Consider the following 20,130-nt stretch of genomic DNA (forward strand, 5'->3'; position numbering starts at 1 on the left):
AAAGTGAAATTATTTATCTGATCTACAAGCTGATAAACATCAATAACCAACTAAATCCTTGTTACCATTCTGTGCAAATAATATTGAAGTGAGAAAATAGTGTCGTCACCGCGGAGATCTCTCACGGGTCATCAAAACAGTGTAGTTATTAGTTCAATCTTCCAAGAAAAATATCACTAGGTTGTGCGTATAGTAACGCTTGTAAAATCTCACTTCTCACATTTATAACCAGTTTTCGGGATTGTTTTGGTTTTCTAATGAAAGTCACAAACCAGCAATGCACCACAATTCTTGAAAACTTTAAATCTTAGATTTCGCTGTCAACCGGCTCACCCTCAACGAAAACAATTCATTTGTAGGTTGCAGCCTGTTTAAAACAAATGGTCTGCTGACAAAGTTGTGCACCACTATCATAAATTTACCCCATGCAGGGATGTGATGTGTACACCTAACTAGGTACCTCCATAAACATATTTATTGGTTTTTAAAACAAAATTGACGAGGGAACAAAATTTGCAAAGCTCAAATTTGTCATGACTTGCAGATTTTATGACAATTGAATTAAAACATTGTTTGCGGGAGATGCTTCAAATCGTTTTTGGCATACTGTTGGTAGATAGCGGGAGAGACTTGCGTGACACAAACGTGTTGTTATTCTGTGAGTTAAAAATTAGACACCAGATCTCGTGAGACATGTACTAGGTACCCGGCAATTTGTGGAATTATTGAATTCGTAGAGATATTGCCGGGAGGAAGAGAAAAAAACACAGAAAATTAAATTTACGGGTAATGGCTATTTGCTCCGAAAACCGAACAAATTAACTTGAGGATTTAATGACAAAAAATTTGGCTGGCAAAAATTTATTAGTCACATTCAATAATGATCAACATTAATAATAATTTAATAAATAATAAATAAATACCTATAACTAATTCCAAAACAACTCAATCCATTCAAATAAATTAACAATAATACATAGAAAGTAGTTAACCTAAATACTACAAAACAATTTTTTTAAAATTAAACCAATTTTGTTGTCAAATTGCGAGTTAGGTATTGTACACCACGTCACGCAATGCTGCTGGAATAAAAACTTATCGAAAATCATTGGTATTGTGACGGGTAAGAACACTTTTTTATTTTAAATGCTTTACAAAATATAGCAATTAATTAGTGATTAAATAATTCGAGTTAATAATACAATAGTATGTAATACCTAATATTAAAGATTTAATCTAAAATATTCTAATGTCTATGAAATAAACTTTTTAAATGTTTGAGCTGCCCGGCGACATAAATGATTGTACTAAATCATTCAGTCGATCAGAAAAAGGTACTTTTACATAACAATACAACGATAATAAATGATTGTACTTAATCACAATGACAATTATTGTACTTTTGGATAACAATAATGAGAAATTCCACTGAAAAACTAATGCATTCAAAAAATACATTGACGTGGTACAAAATATGTTGATTCTCAATAAATTTTATTGAATACTATGATTATTCGCATATTTAATAAAAACATTAAAAAAAAACCTTTCAAAATTTTACCATGAAAACATGGTTTAGAAAAAATTATAGCATTTAAAGTTTTGTGTGGCCACATCTAATAAGCAGAACAAAAATTCATTTCTCTACAACTATTATTAGGGAAAATACTTATGGCAGATTGTATATGTATATATTTTTTAAATATATAAACACACTGTCCGGTAAGACGTACAATTTACAAAAATATAATTTTGCAAAAAAAAACTAATAACTTATCAAAAAAAACTAGAATCATCGGCAAATCAAAAGTTACGTAAATATTGTGTCGGATACTTTTTTTAAATACGTAACTGGAAATCCTTAATGCACTTTTGAATAACAATAATTATTGTATTTTTGAAAAACAACTATAATAGAACTTTTGGATAACGATAATATTGTACTTTTGGATAAAGATGATTGTGTTTTTGATTAACATACTTTACACGGTCCGGAAACTAGTGGGAAAAGTGGGAAACTGGTGGAATTTATTTTTTCCGAGTTTTTAATTTTTTTCCTATTCTTTCGGCATTTAAAGGGTTAAAAAAACTTTTAGAGTCAGGTCTAAATATCAAAGCATTTTAAAAGACAATAAACAGCTGGCAGCTGATTTAAAAACTTTCAACTGTGAACTGGATTTACTCAAAAACAATTAAAAAAAAGACTCCAATGTGATGTAGATTCAACAGTTAATCTTGTACCACTAGTTTCCAGACCCCATGTATAATTATTCAGATAGTGACTATTAACGGTTCAGATCTCTAAGAGGAGTGAGGGGCCTCTCGGTCAGTTTGGGGCTGCCCATCAACTTGGGAGATTTTCCCATCGGACTGTTTTCCTTTCCAAGAATCTGCTTCCTCGATGGCAGAGGAGATTTACACTCCATGTCGGTAATTTTCTTCTTCAATTTCTCTATCATGGATGTGTTCCTTTGGAGTTTAAAGGATAGCTTTTCATTTTCCTGCAATATAAGAAGTTTAAATCAAGATTGTCAAAATATGTACAAAACACTATAAAATATGTCCAGCATAGTATAAAATATGTATGTATATCATATTGTAAAATTCTTCCTTCCCTAAAAATTCATTACTCAATTTGTGCAATTTATTTTTTATTTATGTTATACATAGTTGTTTACAGATTCTGGAGATAGAAATGACTTTGTGAACTGACTGTACACTGTGGTTTTTACAATAAATTATTACATATATAGATGTTTTTAAATAAAGATAAACATTTCCAAGTTTCAAATAACCTGGAAAAACTACTACCATCATATATAGTGGTAAAATTTTCTTGTGCAGCGATGGAGAGCTAGCAGAGGAATTGAACCCACGTGGCCCGGGTGGGAACCCAAAGCAATTAAAAATAATGGTTGTATGCTTTTTTACAGTGTTAAAGAAGCATCAGCAATATAATTATGTACTTAGATTGAAAAGCAAATCTTCAATCGGCCTTTTGGAAAATATTGAATACAGGATAGTTTATTACAGATAAGTCAATAACACAACAGAAATATTAAAAAGTGACCATTTCAAAAAAACCGTACATTATCAAACCGACAGCATTGAAAAAAAAGAATGATAAATAAAGATCCATAAAGGAAAAACATATCTAGCAAACATAGTTAATAATTTTACAATAGAAAAGAAAGTCTTTACCTCTTTCAGTGTAGAATTTTGTGTTTTCAAGTCGTTGACATGCTTAATTTTTTGTTTATTGTTTTGGTGTCCGAGGAGATTTGTGTACTTAGAAGTCATGTCAGCCAACTCTCTCTCCAAGTTTGTGTTATGTTGTTGAAGCAGATCCTCTTTGCAGGTCAAGACATGACTTTGAGATTCAGTTATCTGTAAAAACAAAGATAATAAGAGTTGAAGAAAACATTTTTTGAATAGATAATAAACTTCTTAATTACATATTAAATTTATAAATAAAGTAGATCTGTTAGTGAATTTATTTTTAGGATACAATACCATGTTCTTCTCCTCCTTCTTCAGCCAACATTTTGCAGACTGTAATGCTGTCCAAAATTTTGGCTCAGGAAGGTAGCGCAACACGGCATAATTTACCAAAAATAAATTACCATATGTAATACTTTTGGGTGTGAAAATCTCAAATCATTTCCAAAGTAGATCTGATTTGACAATGGGGAATCTCTGGCTTTGAGAGTCCCAGTCTTAGAAGATGTTCCTACATTAACTAACCTTTTTTTCCAAATTGCATACTTTGTTTTGCAAACTCGTAATAAGTTTATCCTTAGAATGAATAGTTTCGTGATGAGCGTTCTCCCTTTCTAAATAGTAACTCTTTACAGACATTTCGTTCTGTTCACTTTCGGAGCTGTCATTATTTGCATGGTATTTTTCCAATTCCTCGTGTAACTTCATAATTTCACAATCTTTTTCTTTGACAATAAATTCAGTGGCTTCTAGAAAGTGAGACATCTTCTTGAGGCGTTCTTCCAAGTTGTATGTTTCTTCCTGGCTGTTGAAAAGTTCAGAATGGTAATCATATAACTTTCTATCCTTTTCTTGCGCCAGATTTGTGAATTGTTCGATCAAGACTTGCAGTTCGTTCTTCTCTTGATCCACGGCGGCCAATGTTCCGGAGAGACGATCATTTTCAGTTGCTAATTCATTCAATTCCTGCTCCTTGGTTTCCAACTGGCATTCTGCTTTAAAAAGAATAATTTGACACTCGTTGATTGTTTTGTAGGCTTGGTCACATTCTCTTTTCATAGTTAAATACAAATTATGTTCGGAAACTACTTTATTTTCCAAATCGCTGACTTGTTTCAAAGCCAGCATTTTAAAAATGGAAATATCGTTTTCCAATTCTCTTTTGACCTTTTCGATATTCTGAACAAACTCAGTTTCCATTAAAACCAGGTCATCCCTCAATTGGGAATTCTTGTTGAGAATGGCTTTGTTGCTTTCATCTAATGCGACTTTTGAGTTGATAATGGTAAGCAAAAGTTGATTGTATTCAGATTTGTGGTTTTTCAAATCTTCTCTTACCTGTTTCAGTTCACTTTCTAGTATCTGCTTAGCCGAGTTCAATTGCTCCAGTTCCAACTTCAGTTTCTCTACATCTTCATCAGAAGCTCGCAGCCGGTGACCGATGGCTTCAAGCGTATTACGGGTGGTGTTTAAAGTGAGACAGAATTGGTTATTTTCTTTATTTGCTTTCTCTATTTGTGATTTTAAGTTCTGAACTTCATTGGAGTGTTCCCGGGAACTCTCCTCATTGAGTTGCACTTTTGAATGAAGTTCTCTCAATTGGGTTTCCTTAGATTCAACATTCTGATCGCTGTTGCGAAGATTTTCTTTTAAGTTGTCAATTTGAGTTTGCATTTTATTGATTTCTTCTTCAGCTCTAATTTGTTTTTCACTGAATTTATCTTCATCGTATTTGTGATTTTTAATTTGTTCATTTAATTTGTTTATGATGTCATTCATTTCCTTAATTTGCTGTTCATACTCCGAGATTGTCTCATCTTTGTTTCTGAAATCAAAAGAGGAACTTAACTAAAAGGGCTGACTGAATATGTACTTATAGAGTTGGTTGGGCACCAATGTCATTTGTGTGACCAGTGCAGGACTTGTAGCTTCCATTAAAGGTAATTCAAAACTAATTTACTGACAATCTGATAAAATATTCATGCCCCCCTACTAATAAGACATCAAACTTTTATATATTATTTTTAAGAAAAATATTAAAACAAACCTTATTTCAACATTCTTACTTTCCAATATATCTCTTGTTAAATTATCTGTTGAAAATGATTTTAAAGCACTGTTAAGTTTCTTTCCAGGCTGTCTTTTGGCGCTGGCAACTAAACCCAAAGGTTTTACGGCTTTTGGCTAAAAAAAATAAAACAACAAAGGTTTTCATTACAAATTTATTTTGCCTGAATAAATCAAGCAATGATCACCAAAAGATCATAACTGACAGTTTTGCTCACATGGCATTTGTTTTTAATCAAAAGCTCCTTACATGGCTGACGGCAGACGCACCGCCTCAATATTTGAGAATACCAAATGATTACGCTCAAAGTGAATTCTGTGCCCCTATACACTTACCTATCTTACTTGTGGTCCAAAATTTAGTTTAGGCAAAACATTGTAAGGATTTATAAAATTATCGTATAAAACTTTTATTGTATTCCTTCTGTAGCCAACATTTCAGACAGTGTTACAGTTTCCTTCATCAGAGCAGATGTGAAAAGTTGGCTTGAGCTTTTCTCTGCCTTCCGATAGTGGAGCGGCCGTGGCTGTCGGAAGTGCTTAGCATAAGATAGCGCAGACAACTTGAGTTTTTCATGTATTCCTGAATCTGGCCGGCGGTGGGAATAAAACGCCTATATCATCCTAATTACAAATAAGGATGATAATTATTTCCAAAATCTCAATCGATTTTTCAATTTACACGGAAATAAATATAGTTAAGAGTACCTTCCAAAATTTATAGCGAATTTTTATTTTATTGATACCATCCACCTTACATTACGGAAATCGTTAAATTTACGCTGCTTTGGGGATAAATGGCGGTTACATTGTTTTTCCATGCTTTATAGGGATAAATTTGTCATTTACGATATTTGCGTAATATTATTATTTTAAAAAGTTCATTTTGTATAATATACAAGTGAAAAATATTAAGATCTCTAAATAGTGGGACAACTTAACCTCAATTTTTCCCCCCAAAGCAGCACAAAGTTAACGATTTTCGTAATGTAAGGCGGTTGGTATTCAATAAAACAAACATTCTATAATATTTTTTTAAAAAATGACAAGAATAATTTGGTCTCCTGTAAAATTTCGTTTTTGTCGGTTACAATCTTTTGGCGATCATGGCTCGAAATAATTTATTTATTTAGATTTCTTGTAGAAAGCAGTACTTCGATTTTGATAAGGTATGTGAAGTACCATAATAATTGGATTTTTTTTAACAAAAAATACAATCCACTCAAAACGATTATTGGCATATTATGGCAGGTTTGCAAAATGTCTTGATCGATTGCTTGCCATAATGTGCCAAATTTATATAGAACCTAAAAATATGGTATAAACGGTGAAAAAACAGCAGTAAGCAGTTCGTATGTTTCTATATTAATGTTTTGAGGAATACATAATGTTACAACACCTATTGCTCGAGTGGATAGAGTATAGCCATTCGTATATGGAGATATTCTACTTGGAGTGACTTGACTTTCGTGCGCGTAGCATACGTGCCGCTCGTGTCTACCCGCCATACTATTTTGCTAGTGTTGGTACACCCTACGCGTCGGTTTAATGTCAGTTGCCCGCTACTGACAGTGCTGGTACGGTGCTATCCGAGTTGCATTTGTATCTTCACTCACTCATTTGACAGAAATGAAGTCCGTTGAAGGACTATGTAAGAAAGGATTTAACGGAGAAGGTTTGTATTGGGGTTGGAAAGAAAAGTCCATTTGACATTATTCTCAAGTAGTTCCTTGACAGCAACAAATGCCCCACAATTAAATGGGTGAACCCTAAATCTTCTAAATTGTTTTTTATGTTTGTAAATGTAAAGAAGAACAATATTGATGTCTTCATCTCCAGTCATTTGACATCGTATTAATTCCACAGCTACATGTGAAAAAATTATCAAGTTTAGTATAATTCGGGTAGCGCCGTGTACGGAAACCCACATTTAAAGAGAAGAATATCAGTAAGTATGTATCTCCATGAACGATGGGCCGAAGTATAAACCCACAAATGAAAACAGTGGGCACTTGGAGTAAGTGGATGAGTTTGAGTGTTCGAGAGAAGTGTGTTGAATGTATGTACGATTGAATGAATTGTGATTTGCGAATGCAGGGAACTGTATTAAGGGAGGACTGAGTTGCTAACAAAGCGAGACTAGCAATACAATAGTATGGCCGAAGAAAACATGGCACGATCGAGTGAATCAAATTCTTGAGTGGGGTAATGTCAGGAGTCAGAATAACATAAGAGTATGTATAAACGGACCAACAACCTCTTTGGAGAAACTGCGTGATGTTTAGTTCTTTAGTAAAAGTAAAGTTACCGTTCGGAAAAATGGAGACGACTTCTCACTGTGTACAGATTCCGTGTCAGACTTGGATTCAAAGCGGTCTCCTTTGGTGATGACCCCTCCAATGGGCTTATCCAAATCCTTTGGATTGTATGCCGCATCTGCTCCGCATCCGACTGAAAACAATACAAACAAATTAGATCTCAGGGAAACCTCAAAAATATATTCTCAACCCAACCGATTTGTATAATAATATTACCTCCTTTGCTGTTAAACCTTTGCGCCTTGGAGAACATTTCAAAACCTAGATATAAACCCTACAAAAATAAACAAAAGCCCTAACAAAAACTACCTAGGTACCGACAGCCGGCAATATTTTCGCGCAATTGCCGCAATTTGTGTAACGGATTTCATAGATAAATTTAACGGATAAAATTCAATTTGCGCAACGAGCAGCGACGCCAACGCCAACGACCAAAATAAATACCATAACTTTTTGGCTGACGAATAAATACTTTTCAAGCCATTCATTAAACAGAAGTCATAGACGAAATCGTTCGACTTGGAGAACATTATTAAATTAAATTTAAAACATTATTCTGTAAATTGTCTATACTAACTTTTGTCTATGGTAGCCGGTCGTGTCAGATTGATGTCTTCGTGGAGTTATTGAATAAAAATCTTGTTTTGCAAATTTAATTTAGAAACTAGGTTTTTTTCGGTTTCACCATGAGGTCGAAACTTTGTTTTTTGTTAATTGTATTTGCCACAGTGTTATACGATGAAGCTTACGGGCAAACAAAGGCAAAAGCGGTAAGATTTTCCTTCTAAATACTTATCATCAAACACGTCTAACACATCATCACATTGTAATTATTATTTTTTCAGTCCACATCAATGGAGACAAAAGTTCAACAGCTTACCGACATGGCTAATAAGAAACCGATCCTCAGGTTTAACGGAAATAAATTCCGTGAATATGTAAAGTCTACTCCTAGAAATTATTCTGTAATAGTCATCTTCACTGCGATGGCCCCGAGCAGGCAGTGCGCCATTTGTCGCAATGTTCATGATGAGTTTAGCATCGTAGCGAGCTCTTTTAGGTACTCACAAGCCTATTCCAATGAATTATTCTTTGTGATGGTTGATTTTGACGAAGGATCTGACGTTTTCCAACTGGTGAGTGCTATTTATTTTGGTATTCAATGTATTACTGCTTCATCAAACATAATTTGTTCTTCTTGAAGTTATTTATTTATTCTCGAAGTCGAAAGCCGTCTGCGGCCGCTTTTTTTTATCTCCTGCCGTGAAATATTGAGTCTTGCTCAGAATGTCTGCTTTATTTTTAGTTACGCTTAAACACTGCTCCAGTCATAATGCACTTCCCCGCCAAGGGTAAGTCCAAGCCCAGTGACACAATGGATTTCCAGAGAGTGGGAATTTCTGCCGAAGCCATTGCTAAATGGATCCAGGAGCGAACTGACATTCAGGTAAGAAAACCATTTAATAATTTATTCCTTTCAGAAACAATTTGGTACCAAATATTTAGGCCCCGTAGGACGCTGGGCTACATTAGTTATATAAAACAGAGCGCTCCTGCTTCACAAGGCAGGGCAAAATAAGACGGGAAGCAGGTTTGAGTGTCAGCCAAACCTAAGTCAATTCACGCCTAGCTCAAGGCATGATGTTGACTTGTCCCAGGCTGGGGAACAGCTATCTCGTGTTGATTACTACATTCAGGTTAATGACAATAGAATGATATTTAACAAGTGTAGTGTGTGTTATGGTAGGGCTTTGTACATCAACGCAATGGAGATTTACACATTTTCATTTCAAGGTTATAACATTCTATACTAAATCTCGCCTAACCTCTCTCACTTCTGGTGAATTATAAACAGAAACTCGGCACTGAATTGTTATCAAAGCACATGAAGGGGAATTAAATGGTTTCAGCTTACGTGAATTTCGGCAGTAGGAAGCGGGTGCAAACGCGGCCATTTTGGCTATGCGCTGCGGTACATCAGAATCTGACTCAGCATTTTTAGTTCTTTAGTCACATTCGCAGTACGATCCAGCCAGGAGTGCATCCTTCAATTCTTGTTAAAAGCTAGTGACTTTAATATCGACACTTTTTAATTAATTTAGCTTCCGAACAACGCGAGAGGCAAGCGCGTTGCATGTCATGTCGCTAGGAGGGCTGGTGCAAGAAGAAGACCGTTGAACGGCAGCCGGCGCGTATCTCGCGTGTTGGTTTAGTTACGATAGTGGGGCAGCACTATCGTGCTACGATTTAAAACGGTTTCATAACAACATATACATAAAGTTATTAAAGTTAAAGACACTTACAAAGAGATTGATCTGTGATTATTGGAAACAACCAAACCTTTTGTCCTCCCATTATGTGGTTTCAGTATTTAGAGCGGATGAACGAAGAAAGGTGTGTAAGGAGAATACATAATATATAATGCGAAAGTGATTGCTATAAGAAGTTGAGGATGCCCAAGGAAGACATGGCAGTATCAAGTAAATCAAATACTGGACTGGGTCATGTCAAGAGTCAGAATAACAGAAGAGTATGTATGAGACGATATATGAATGTGAATGAAGCAAGGAATATGTGCCGAGACAGAATTATGTGGCAGTCTATCCTTTGTGCCTATCCTGCCTACCCCTGCGTAGAACAGCATGATGGTTAATTTAGTTTTAATCATTTTGTGTTTTTGTTGTAGATAAGAGTGTTCAGGCCACCTAACTACTCAGGAACAGTGGCCATAGTCATGCTGGTTCTGCTGTGCGGAGGTTTCCTGTACCTGAGGAGGAACAACCTGGACTTCCTGTACAACAAGCAGATCTGGGCCGTCGGGGCTCTGTTCTTCTGCTTCACCATGATCTCGGGGCAGATGTGGAATCAAATCAGGGCGCCCCCGTTTGTGCACACCGGCCAGAACGGGGCCATCTCCTACATCCACGGCTCGTCGCAGGGACAATTCGTTCTAGAGACTTACATCATCATGGGGCTCAGTATCCTTTCAAATAAACTAAGCTTTTCTACTTTTCCACTCTTGTAGATACTCTATTTATCATTCAGAATTGAAAGAGCTGTTTTTGTGATCAGATCTGAATAGCAATCTCCTTGCCTTCCTCACTACCTTCAGCCTCACAACATGCCTCAATTCGGGATGCCATAGTCCCACTGGCTCCAGAAATTTGGAGCAGTTGAGGCTCTTTTATTCACAAAAAGAAAGAAAAATAGGTGTGATGACACTATACCTGCCACTGACTGAGTGTGAAAAAAAAAAACCGATGTCATCAATTTACGTAAAATCTTTCAACTTCTAGGTTGAAGACCGATTATATTAGGACAACTCCTATTTACGTGGTGGGGAGCACTCAAATGAGAACCCTCAAACAACTCCATTGATTATTGGTTTTTAAATACTCTTCCTTACATGTAATATCAGATGCGGCCGTGGTAGTTGGCATGATCCTTCTGGCTGAAGCCGGTGGTGGCTTCAAGCTGGACACCAACCGGGAGCAAAGGGCGGCGGTGCCCAGCGGGGATAGTCGTAAGAAGCGGCTGCTGGCCGTGGTGGGGCTCGCCTTCATGTGCGTCTTCTTCTCCCTGCTGCTCTCCGTGTTCAGAGCAAAGGCACAAGGATACCCCTACAGGTAGTTACAGACCTTCATATAAACAATTACCTTGTTACTACAGTAGAATCGCGTTAATTTGAAAAATCGCATAATTCGAAATTTATGCCCTAAAAATATCCCCTGAAAATTTTTTTTTTAATTCCAAATTTATTTTTTTCCGTGCACGAAATTTTGTTCATGTAATTCGAAAAAAAAAGATTTTTGCGAAGATAAATCACAAAATTATGTAAATCTGAATCTGAAAGACAGCCGTGGAGGTAAAACGCCGGAAATTTTTTATTTGGTTATACATCCTCCTAATTAGAATTATTATTTTGAAAATTTAATCGATTTACACTCTGATGTCTTTTATTATTATTTTCGCTTTATTTCGCATAAAAATCGAATTTTTGTCAGCCTTTCAAACTCGGATATTCCTAAAATATCAAAAGACATTCCAATGTAAATCGATTCAGATGATTTATATCGTATTTTTTATTTATTAACACCAAATATCTGAATTTAAAGGGACTGTCGCCACGGAAATCAGCCGCGAAATTTCAATTTACGCGGAAACATCGAATTTTTACAAAATTACTTCAAATATCTGAATTTAAACAGCTGACCGTGACGAAAATCGACCAAGAAATTTCGATTTACGTTGAAATATATCATATTTTTAAGAATTTTTTTCTAGTATCTGAATTTATAGGGCCGGCTGCAATCGGCCGCGAAAATTTGATGTACACGGGAATAATTCATATTATTACGAATTTACTCCAAAGATACCCGAATTTGGAAGGTGCGGCCGAGAAACTCTATTTTCGACGTCTTTTTTTTTATATATAATTTGTGGGAATTCTTTAATTTGAAATTTTATTTTTGATGTCCCGTGGATTTCGAAATAACAAGGTTCAAAAGCTGAAAAATACCTAGAATCGGTGTTTAACGAAGACCGCAAAACTTTGAGGGGTGAATGAAAAATTTATTAGAGTAATATCAAAAAAGTTGTGATAAATTCCTTATTTTTGTGCTGTTTACAAAGCTTTCATCTAACATACCTTAGAATTTTTATTTCTCACTGCCCGCACAGCCGTTCTTATGAAAATGAATTCATTGATTTTACAATATTTTATTTGCCTATCTTTTAAACCATAATTGGAATATTTTTCCAGATGAGAAATCTGGAACATGTACCTAACTGGGCATGTACCTAGCGCCTCTCAGATTTTATCCGAACATGTGCATTACAACTGCAAAAGTAATGCTACCATGCTAGACAATTTTTATTACAACTTTTTATTGGTGATTAGAAATATAAAAACAAATATACACCATCAAATCAGACAATAAACACATACACATTTATGTACACTGTACAGTGGAACACATAGACAACTAAATGAACAACTAACTTGCGGCAAATTGCATTGTAATATCACCAAGAACAAACATTCAGATTCTGCGCAGAACAGTCCCACAATGGCCAGCGCTGCAAACTTTTGCCTTACTTTTCTGCACATCTAGTAAATCTAGCATGTCTAGTTTATTTAAAGCATTCTCGAACCCTCCTGGTGTCAAAAATATGGTCACATGGTTTGTTCGTCGTAATGTCTCCCGAATCTCATGTTATAGCAAGACTATTAATTTGAATGCGTATGATGGAACCTATCTCCATTTACATATTATACCCGCTGTCCTTTTTTTTTTACATGGTTTTCTGTGAAACGATTCGGCGGTGTGAAAACAGAATTAAGTGTACATAATATACTGCTCTTTCCAATGGCCATAAAATTTTACAATTAACCACTCGGAACATTAGAACGTCAAAAGACGTAAATATGATAATAGCGGTCAAGACATTAGTACGTCTTTTCACGTAAGCGCGCGAGATTTTACAAAAATCGATTTATTTCCATCACTAGTATACGGATTGCCATGATTTAAAAAACAGAGTATCGATAATGAATAACGCTACGCGTCTGCATTCAAAAATATCTATGGAATCTAGAGGTGCTTTATCTGAGTCGATTGAATCTGTCAGCTTGTTCGTTCGTAATTTATTGCGTTTTTAAATAATTTATTAAAAATATTTTAGTTTGGACGGTTAATATTTTGAGGTGACCAATAGTTTTTAATTATATTTCTTCAATATATAAAGTGTTATTTCTTTATGAAACTCAGAAAAAAGTACATTTTTCACAGCTTTGAAATAATGGTCAGCGATTTTTACATATTTTTGAAGTTTTCAGAAAATGTATATTTAGAAACGCAAATATTTACGTATAACAAAACAATACGATAGTGAATTTCATAATCTTTCCAAAACATTTTTTAGAATGAGGCTACGTTTCCCAAGACGTGAGTTATGATGCTTTTAGCAAAAGTCGTAAATAACACAAAAATTATCACCTTTTGACAGATTTCAAAGGAACACATAGCATACAAATGCCTTTGTCTGAGAGGTTAAGTACGGACATTGTTCATACTTATATACAATATTACAGGTTATCTGGTAATAAAGTTAGGTTATGGTGCAATAATCTAGTTTATTAAAACTAGAGCACTGGATACAATAATCACTTATAGTGCAGTTGAACCGGAACTAAATATTCACATTATCTTAAAATTAGAATTATTATTTTATCAGTAACGGCACAGTACCGGCATTTATTGTTTATTGCGTATTGTTTCATACATTTTTTATGAACGTGTGTGCACACATCCATATCAGAGCCATATCGCGTGTCAGTTTAGCCACCGGCAAATATAGACGAATATCATTGCCAACAATATATTTTCCAGATCACAGACTTGTTGGAAGCGAAATGGGAGATGACGGGTTGATTTTTTAAAATTTCCTTTCATCGTTAATTAATTCTTTGTCCAATGTCATAAATTCTCCTTCCGTTTCTCTTTTTTTGTGCTTCATGCACCCATTTTCGTGTTTCTCCTTGACGCTGCTCCTCTTCTTCATCTAAAGCTAACATTGCTAGTTTTGAATTATTAAATAGGGCCACATAGCACTAATACAATAACAGACAATTGCGAAAATAGCGCTATTGTACATGTATATGTTGCCTGATGACTTCATGAAAGTACTGATGGAATCACTGAAATGTGGTAATAGGAGGTACTGTGGTATCACTAAAGGACTGATACAAAACTGTACCATTATGGATATGTGTAAATTTAAAGGGACTGTCGCCACGGAAATCAGCCGCGAAATTTCAATTTACGCGGAAACATCGAATTTTTACAAAATTACTTCAAATATCTGAATTTAAACAGCTGACCGTGACGAAAATCGACCAAGAAATTTCGATTTACGTTGAAATATATCATATTTTTAAGAATTTTTTTCTAGTATCTGAATTTATAGGGCCGGCTGCAATCGGCCGCGAAAATTTGATGTACACGGGAATAATTCATATTATTACGAATTTACTCCAAAGATACCCGAATTTGGAAGGTGCGGCCGAGAAACTCTATTTTCGACGTCTTTTTTTTTTATATATAATTTGTGGGAATTCTTTAATTTGAAATTTTATTTTTGATGTCCCGTGGATTTCGAAATAACAAGGTTCAAAAGCTGAAAAATACCTAGAATCGGTGTTTAACGAAGACCGCAAAACTTTGAGGGGTGAATGAAAAATTTATTAGAGTAATATCAAAAAAGTTGTGATAAATTCCTTATTTTTGTGCTGTTTACAAAGCTTTCATCTAACATACCTTAGAATTTTTATTTCTCACTGCCCGCACAGCCGTTCTAATGAAAATGAATTCATTGATTTTACAATATTTTATTTGCCTATCTTTTAAACCATAATTGGAATATTTTTCCAGATGAGAAATCTGGAACATGTACCTAACTGGGCATGTACCTAGCGCCTCTCAGATTTTATCCGAACATGTGCATTACAACTGCAAAAGTAATGCTACCATGCTAGACAATTTTTATTACAACTTTTTATTGGTGATTAGAAATATAAAAACAAATATACACCATCAAATCAGACAATAAACACATACACATTTATGTACACTGTACAGTGGAACACATAGACAACTAAATGAACAACTAACTTGCGGCAAATTGCATTGTAATATCACCAAGAACAAACATTCAGATTCTGCGCAGAACAGTCCCACAATGGCCAGCGCTGCAAACTTTTGCCTTACTTTTCTGCACATCTAGTAAATCTAGCATGTCTAGTTTATTTAAAGCATTCTCGAACCCTCCTGGTGTCAAAAATATGGTCACATGGTTTGTTCGTCGTAATGTCTCCCGAATCTCATGTTATAGCAAGACTATTAATTTGAATGCGTATGATGGAACCTATCTCCATTTACATATTATACCCGCTGTCCTTTTTTTTTTACATGGTTTTCTGTGAAACGATTCGGCGGTGTGAAAACAGAATTAAGTGTACATAATATACTGCTCTTTCCAATGGCCATAAAATTTTACAATTAAGTACGGACATTGTTCATACTTATATACAATATTACAGGTTATCTGGTAATAAAGTTAGGTTATGGTGCAATAATCTAGTTTATTAAAACTAGAGCACTGGATACAATAATCACTTATAGTGCAGTTGAACCGGAACTAAATATTCACATTATCTTAAAATTAGAATTATTATTTTATCAGTAACGGCACAGTACCGGCATTTATTGTTTATTGCGTATTGTTTCATACATTTTTTATGAACGTGTGTGCACACATCCATATCAGAGCCATATCGCGTGTCAGTTTAGCCACCGGCAAATATAGACGAATATCATTGCCAACAATATATTTTCCAGATCACAGACTTGTTGGAAGCGAAATGGGAGATGACGGGTTGATTTTTTAAAATTTCCTTTCATCGTTAATTAATTCTTTGTCCAATGTCATAAATTCTCCTTCCGTTTCTCTTTTTTTGTGCTTCATGCACCCATTTTCGTGTTTCTCCTTGACGCTGCTCCTCTTCTTCATCTAAAGCTAACATTGCTAGTTTTGAATTATTAAATAGGGCCACATAGCACTAATACAATAACAGACAATTGCGAAAATAGCGCTATTGTACATGTATATGTTGCCTGATGACTTCATGAAAGTACTGATGGAATCACTGAAATGTGGTAATAGGAGGTACTGTGGTATCACTAAAGGACTGATACAAAACTGTACCATTATGGATATGTGTAAATTTAAAGGGACTGTCGCCACGGAAATCAGCCGCGAAATTTCAATTTACGCGGAAACATCGAATTTTTACAAAATTACTTCAAATATCTGAATTTAAACAGCTGACCGTGACGAAAATCGACCAAGAAATTTCGATTTACGTTGAAATATATCATATTTTTAAGAATTTTTTTCTAGTATCTGAATTTATAGGGCCGGCTGCAATCGGCCGCGAAAATTTGATGTACACGGGAATAATTCATATTATTACGAATTTACTCCAAAGATACCCGAATTTGGAAGGTGCGGCCGAGAAACTCTATTTTCGACGTCTTTTTTTTTTATATATAATTTGTGGGAATTCTTTAATTTGAAATTTTATTTTTGATGTCCCGTGGATTTCGAAATAACAAGGTTCAAAAGCTGAAAAATACCTAGAATCGGTGTTTAACGAAGACCGCAAAACTTTGAGGGGTGAATGAAAAATTTATTAGAGTAATATCAAAAAAGTTGTGATAAATTCCTTATTTTTGTGCTGTTTACAAAGCTTTCATCTAACATACCTTAGAATTTTTATTTCTCACTGCCCGCACAGCCGTTCTTATGAAAATGAATTCATTGATTTTACAATATTTTATTTGCCTATCTTTTAAACCATAATTGGAATATTTTTCCAGATGAGAAATCTGGAACATGTACCTAACTGGGCATGTACCTAGCGCCTCTCAGATTTTATCCGAACATGTGCATTACAACTGCAAAAGTAATGCTACCATGCTAGACAATTTTTATTACAACTTTTTATTGGTGATTAGAAATATAAAAACAAATATACACCATCAAATCAGACAATAAACACATACACATTTATGTACACTGTACAGTGGAACACATAGACAACTAAATGAACAACTAACTTGCGGCAAATTGCATTGTAATATCACCAAGAACAAACATTCAGATTCTGCGCAGAACAGTCCCACAATGGCCAGCGCTGCAAACTTTTGCCTTACTTTTCTGCACATCTAGTAAATCTAGCATGTCTAGTTTATTTAAAGCATTCTCGAACCCTCCTGGTGTCAAAAATATGGTCACATGGTTTGTTCGTCGTAATGTCTCCCGAATCTCATGTTATAGCAAGACTATTAATTTGAATGCGTATGATGGAACCTATCTCCATTTACATATTATACCCGCTGTCCTTTTTTTTTTACATGGTTTTCTGTGAAACGATTCGGCGGTGTGAAAACAGAATTAAGTGTACATAATATACTGCTCTTTCCAATGGCCATAAAATTTTACAATTAAGTACGGACATTGTTCATACTTATATACAATATTACAGGTTATCTGGTAATAAAGTTAGGTTATGGTGCAATAATCTAGTTTATTAAAACTAGAGCACTGGATACAATAATCACTTATAGTGCAGTTGAACCGGAACTAAATATTCACATTATCTTAAAATTAGAATTATTATTTTATCAGTAACGGCACAGTACCGGCATTTATTGTTTATTGCGTATTGTTTCATACATTTTTTATGAACGTGTGTGCACACATCCATATCAGAGCCATATCGCGTGTCAGTTTAGCCACCGGCAAATATAGACGAATATCATTGCCAACAATATATTTTCCAGATCACAGACTTGTTGGAAGCGAAATGGGAGATGACGGGTTGATTTTTTAAAATTTCCTTTCATCGTTAATTAATTCTTTGTCCAATGTCATAAATTCTCCTTCCGTTTCTCTTTTTTTGTGCTTCATGCACCCATTTTCGTGTTTCTCCTTGACGCTGCTCCTCTTCTTCATCTAAAGCTAACATTGCTAGTTTTGAATTATTAAATAGGGCCACATAGCACTAATACAATAACAGACAATTGCGAAAATAGCGCTATTGTACATGTATATGTTGCCTGATGACTTCATGAAAGTACTGATGGAATCACTGAAATGTGGTAATAGGAGGTACTGTGGTATCACTAAAGGACTGATACAAAACTGTACCATTATGGATATGTGTAAATGGACCTTAAAGCTTCACTTTGAGATTAATTATTGAAACAATCATACTAAAAGAATATGAAATAGAAGACACAAGAAATACAAAGATTAGGTTACTACCGAGACTCAAACTCAGAACTTGGTCATAACCTAATCTTTTTATTTTCTGTGTCTTTTCTATTTAATATTCTTTGAACATCATTATCGTCACATGTCTTACTAAAATTTGTTCACTTTTTATTCCTCCAATATCCAAAACACGTGTGACATAATAATAGAATGCTACCTCGTAAATTAATGTTAATAAGGAAAACTTATTAGGAAGGTTGACAAAGAGTGCCGAAGCGTTGGCACTATTTCAAGGATATAATGTATATGATTTTACCTTTCTAATTTTTATTTTTGTTTTTTCAGCTTCCTGTTCAAGTAAAGCGAGGTGTGAATAAGTTACTTAGAAAAGAGTCACTTTTTAATTAGTAAAATTATGTGAATGGACTTGTTGTATGAAAATTACTGTACTAATAAATGTTTTATTATTATGCGTTAAATTATTTTTATATTACATTATGTTATATTATTTTGATCTAATCTACTTATTATCATGATTCCTTCAACATTATATTAGAAAATAAAAATTTACCAAAAATATACATAACTTACCAGCTGAGGCGGCTTGTGACTGGAATTGCCAGCGGTGTAGCAAATTAATTAATGGGGGTACTGCAATTCATTAGCCATAAATTCTCGATTAATAAATCTGCTTCATCGGCTTTCGCAAAAGCATCTTGTGAGTAAAGGACACGCAATTCATCGCTGAAAATCTCGCTAAACCATTTACATTCACAGCGCATTAGTGTCAATGTGTGGATGTTGTAGTGCTAACGTTGTAAATTAGTATTCCTAATCAAATTCCTTCTAGACTCATTGGATTACGCACTATCAAAGTTGTGCAAAATTGACTTGTCTATGTGTCGATATTGCACAGGATGAGTAATATATCTGCACTGCTCCAACATGTGATTTGCCGTTATGAACATAATCTGTCTCACTCATGTCACCGTTTTAGTGGGGTGAGCTGTCTTGATACCATTTGTGCACAATATGCCCAACTCATTTGCGAAGGAGTCTTATACTAGAAGATAACTCAAATAAAGACCTGGCGGGAATTATGACTGTAGCGTACTTTCATATATCGATGACTGGGGCATAGATGTCGTTATAAGTTATGTGAAGATTGAAGACAAGCAGTGCAATGCACAAATGCACATATCAAGGAACCGCCTCTGCTTAACATTATACGACGAACTATCGAATACTATAATTTTTTTGAAGAATAATTCTTCCAAAGGTAGGTTTTTACTTTAGGGTAACATAATTAACCTATTGGCATCAAACGCGTGTATCACTATGTCTTAAACTCAAGCCACGGAGGGTCTGAAGTATGTTGGCTTAACGGATATGCAGGTGACATCTGTGTTTAAAATTTAAAATGCCAATCGCTTTAAAGATAATTAAGCATTCATTTAATAGTGTTTGCATTAATAACAAGTTTTGTTAGCGATCGGTGTCATAGTGATTTTTCAAAATGGCGACTCGAGGGCATCGCACTGCATGATATGGGAACTGCTGTGTGTGACTCAGGGGTATCGCAAAAGACATGGGATCTACTGTATATATGTGGTTCAAAGGTATCACAAAAAGAGGAATGAAAGAAGTCGACAGTTGTTTTCTTGATTTAATTTTAAAAAAGTGAAGG

General features: G+C 34.8%; 2 protein-coding genes across 4 annotated transcripts; one reads left to right on the forward strand and one right to left on the reverse strand.

Annotated features, from left to right (window-relative positions):
- Positions 1–931: 931 nt before the first annotated feature.
- Positions 932–7,960, reverse strand: LOC149423968 (uncharacterized). Of its 2 annotated transcripts, XM_089632210.1 has the most exons (6): positions 7,821–7,960; positions 7,595–7,737; positions 5,267–5,403; positions 3,745–5,044; positions 3,202–3,387; positions 932–2,501 (listed from the first exon to the last, which is right to left on the reverse strand). In XM_089632210.1, exons 1-6 carry the CDS (start codon positions 7,855–7,857, stop codon positions 2,286–2,288), a joined length of 2,019 nt encoding a protein of 672 aa, XP_089488336.1. In that variant the 5' UTR covers positions 7,858–7,960; the 3' UTR covers positions 932–2,285. The 2 variants fall into 2 exon arrangements, with proteins under 2 accessions (XP_089488336.1, XP_089488337.1); XM_089632211.1 differs by lacking the exon at positions 5,267–5,403.
- A 231-nt stretch (positions 7,961–8,191) lies between these two features.
- On the forward strand, positions 8,192–18,915 carry Ostgamma (oligosaccharide transferase gamma subunit). 2 transcript variants are annotated; one of them, XM_089632212.1, is made up of 6 exons: positions 8,192–8,374; positions 8,450–8,740; positions 8,911–9,051; positions 10,291–10,582; positions 11,023–11,230; positions 18,789–18,915. In XM_089632212.1, exons 1-6 carry the CDS (start codon positions 8,291–8,293, stop codon positions 18,802–18,804), a joined length of 1,032 nt encoding a protein of 343 aa, XP_089488338.1. In that variant the 5' UTR covers positions 8,192–8,290; the 3' UTR covers positions 18,805–18,915. The 2 variants fall into 2 exon arrangements, with proteins under 2 accessions (XP_089488338.1, XP_089488339.1); XM_089632213.1 differs by lacking the exon at positions 18,789–18,915 and having other exon boundaries at positions 11,023–11,234.
- The last annotated feature ends 1,215 nt before the right edge of the window (positions 18,916–20,130 follow it).

This window comes from Hesperophylax consimilis, chromosome 5, assembly GCF_061612785.1.
Source record: "Hesperophylax consimilis isolate HC1 chromosome 5, BYU_Hcon_1.0, whole genome shotgun sequence".
Classification (NCBI taxonomy): Eukaryota; Metazoa; Arthropoda; class Insecta; order Trichoptera; family Limnephilidae; genus Hesperophylax; species Hesperophylax consimilis.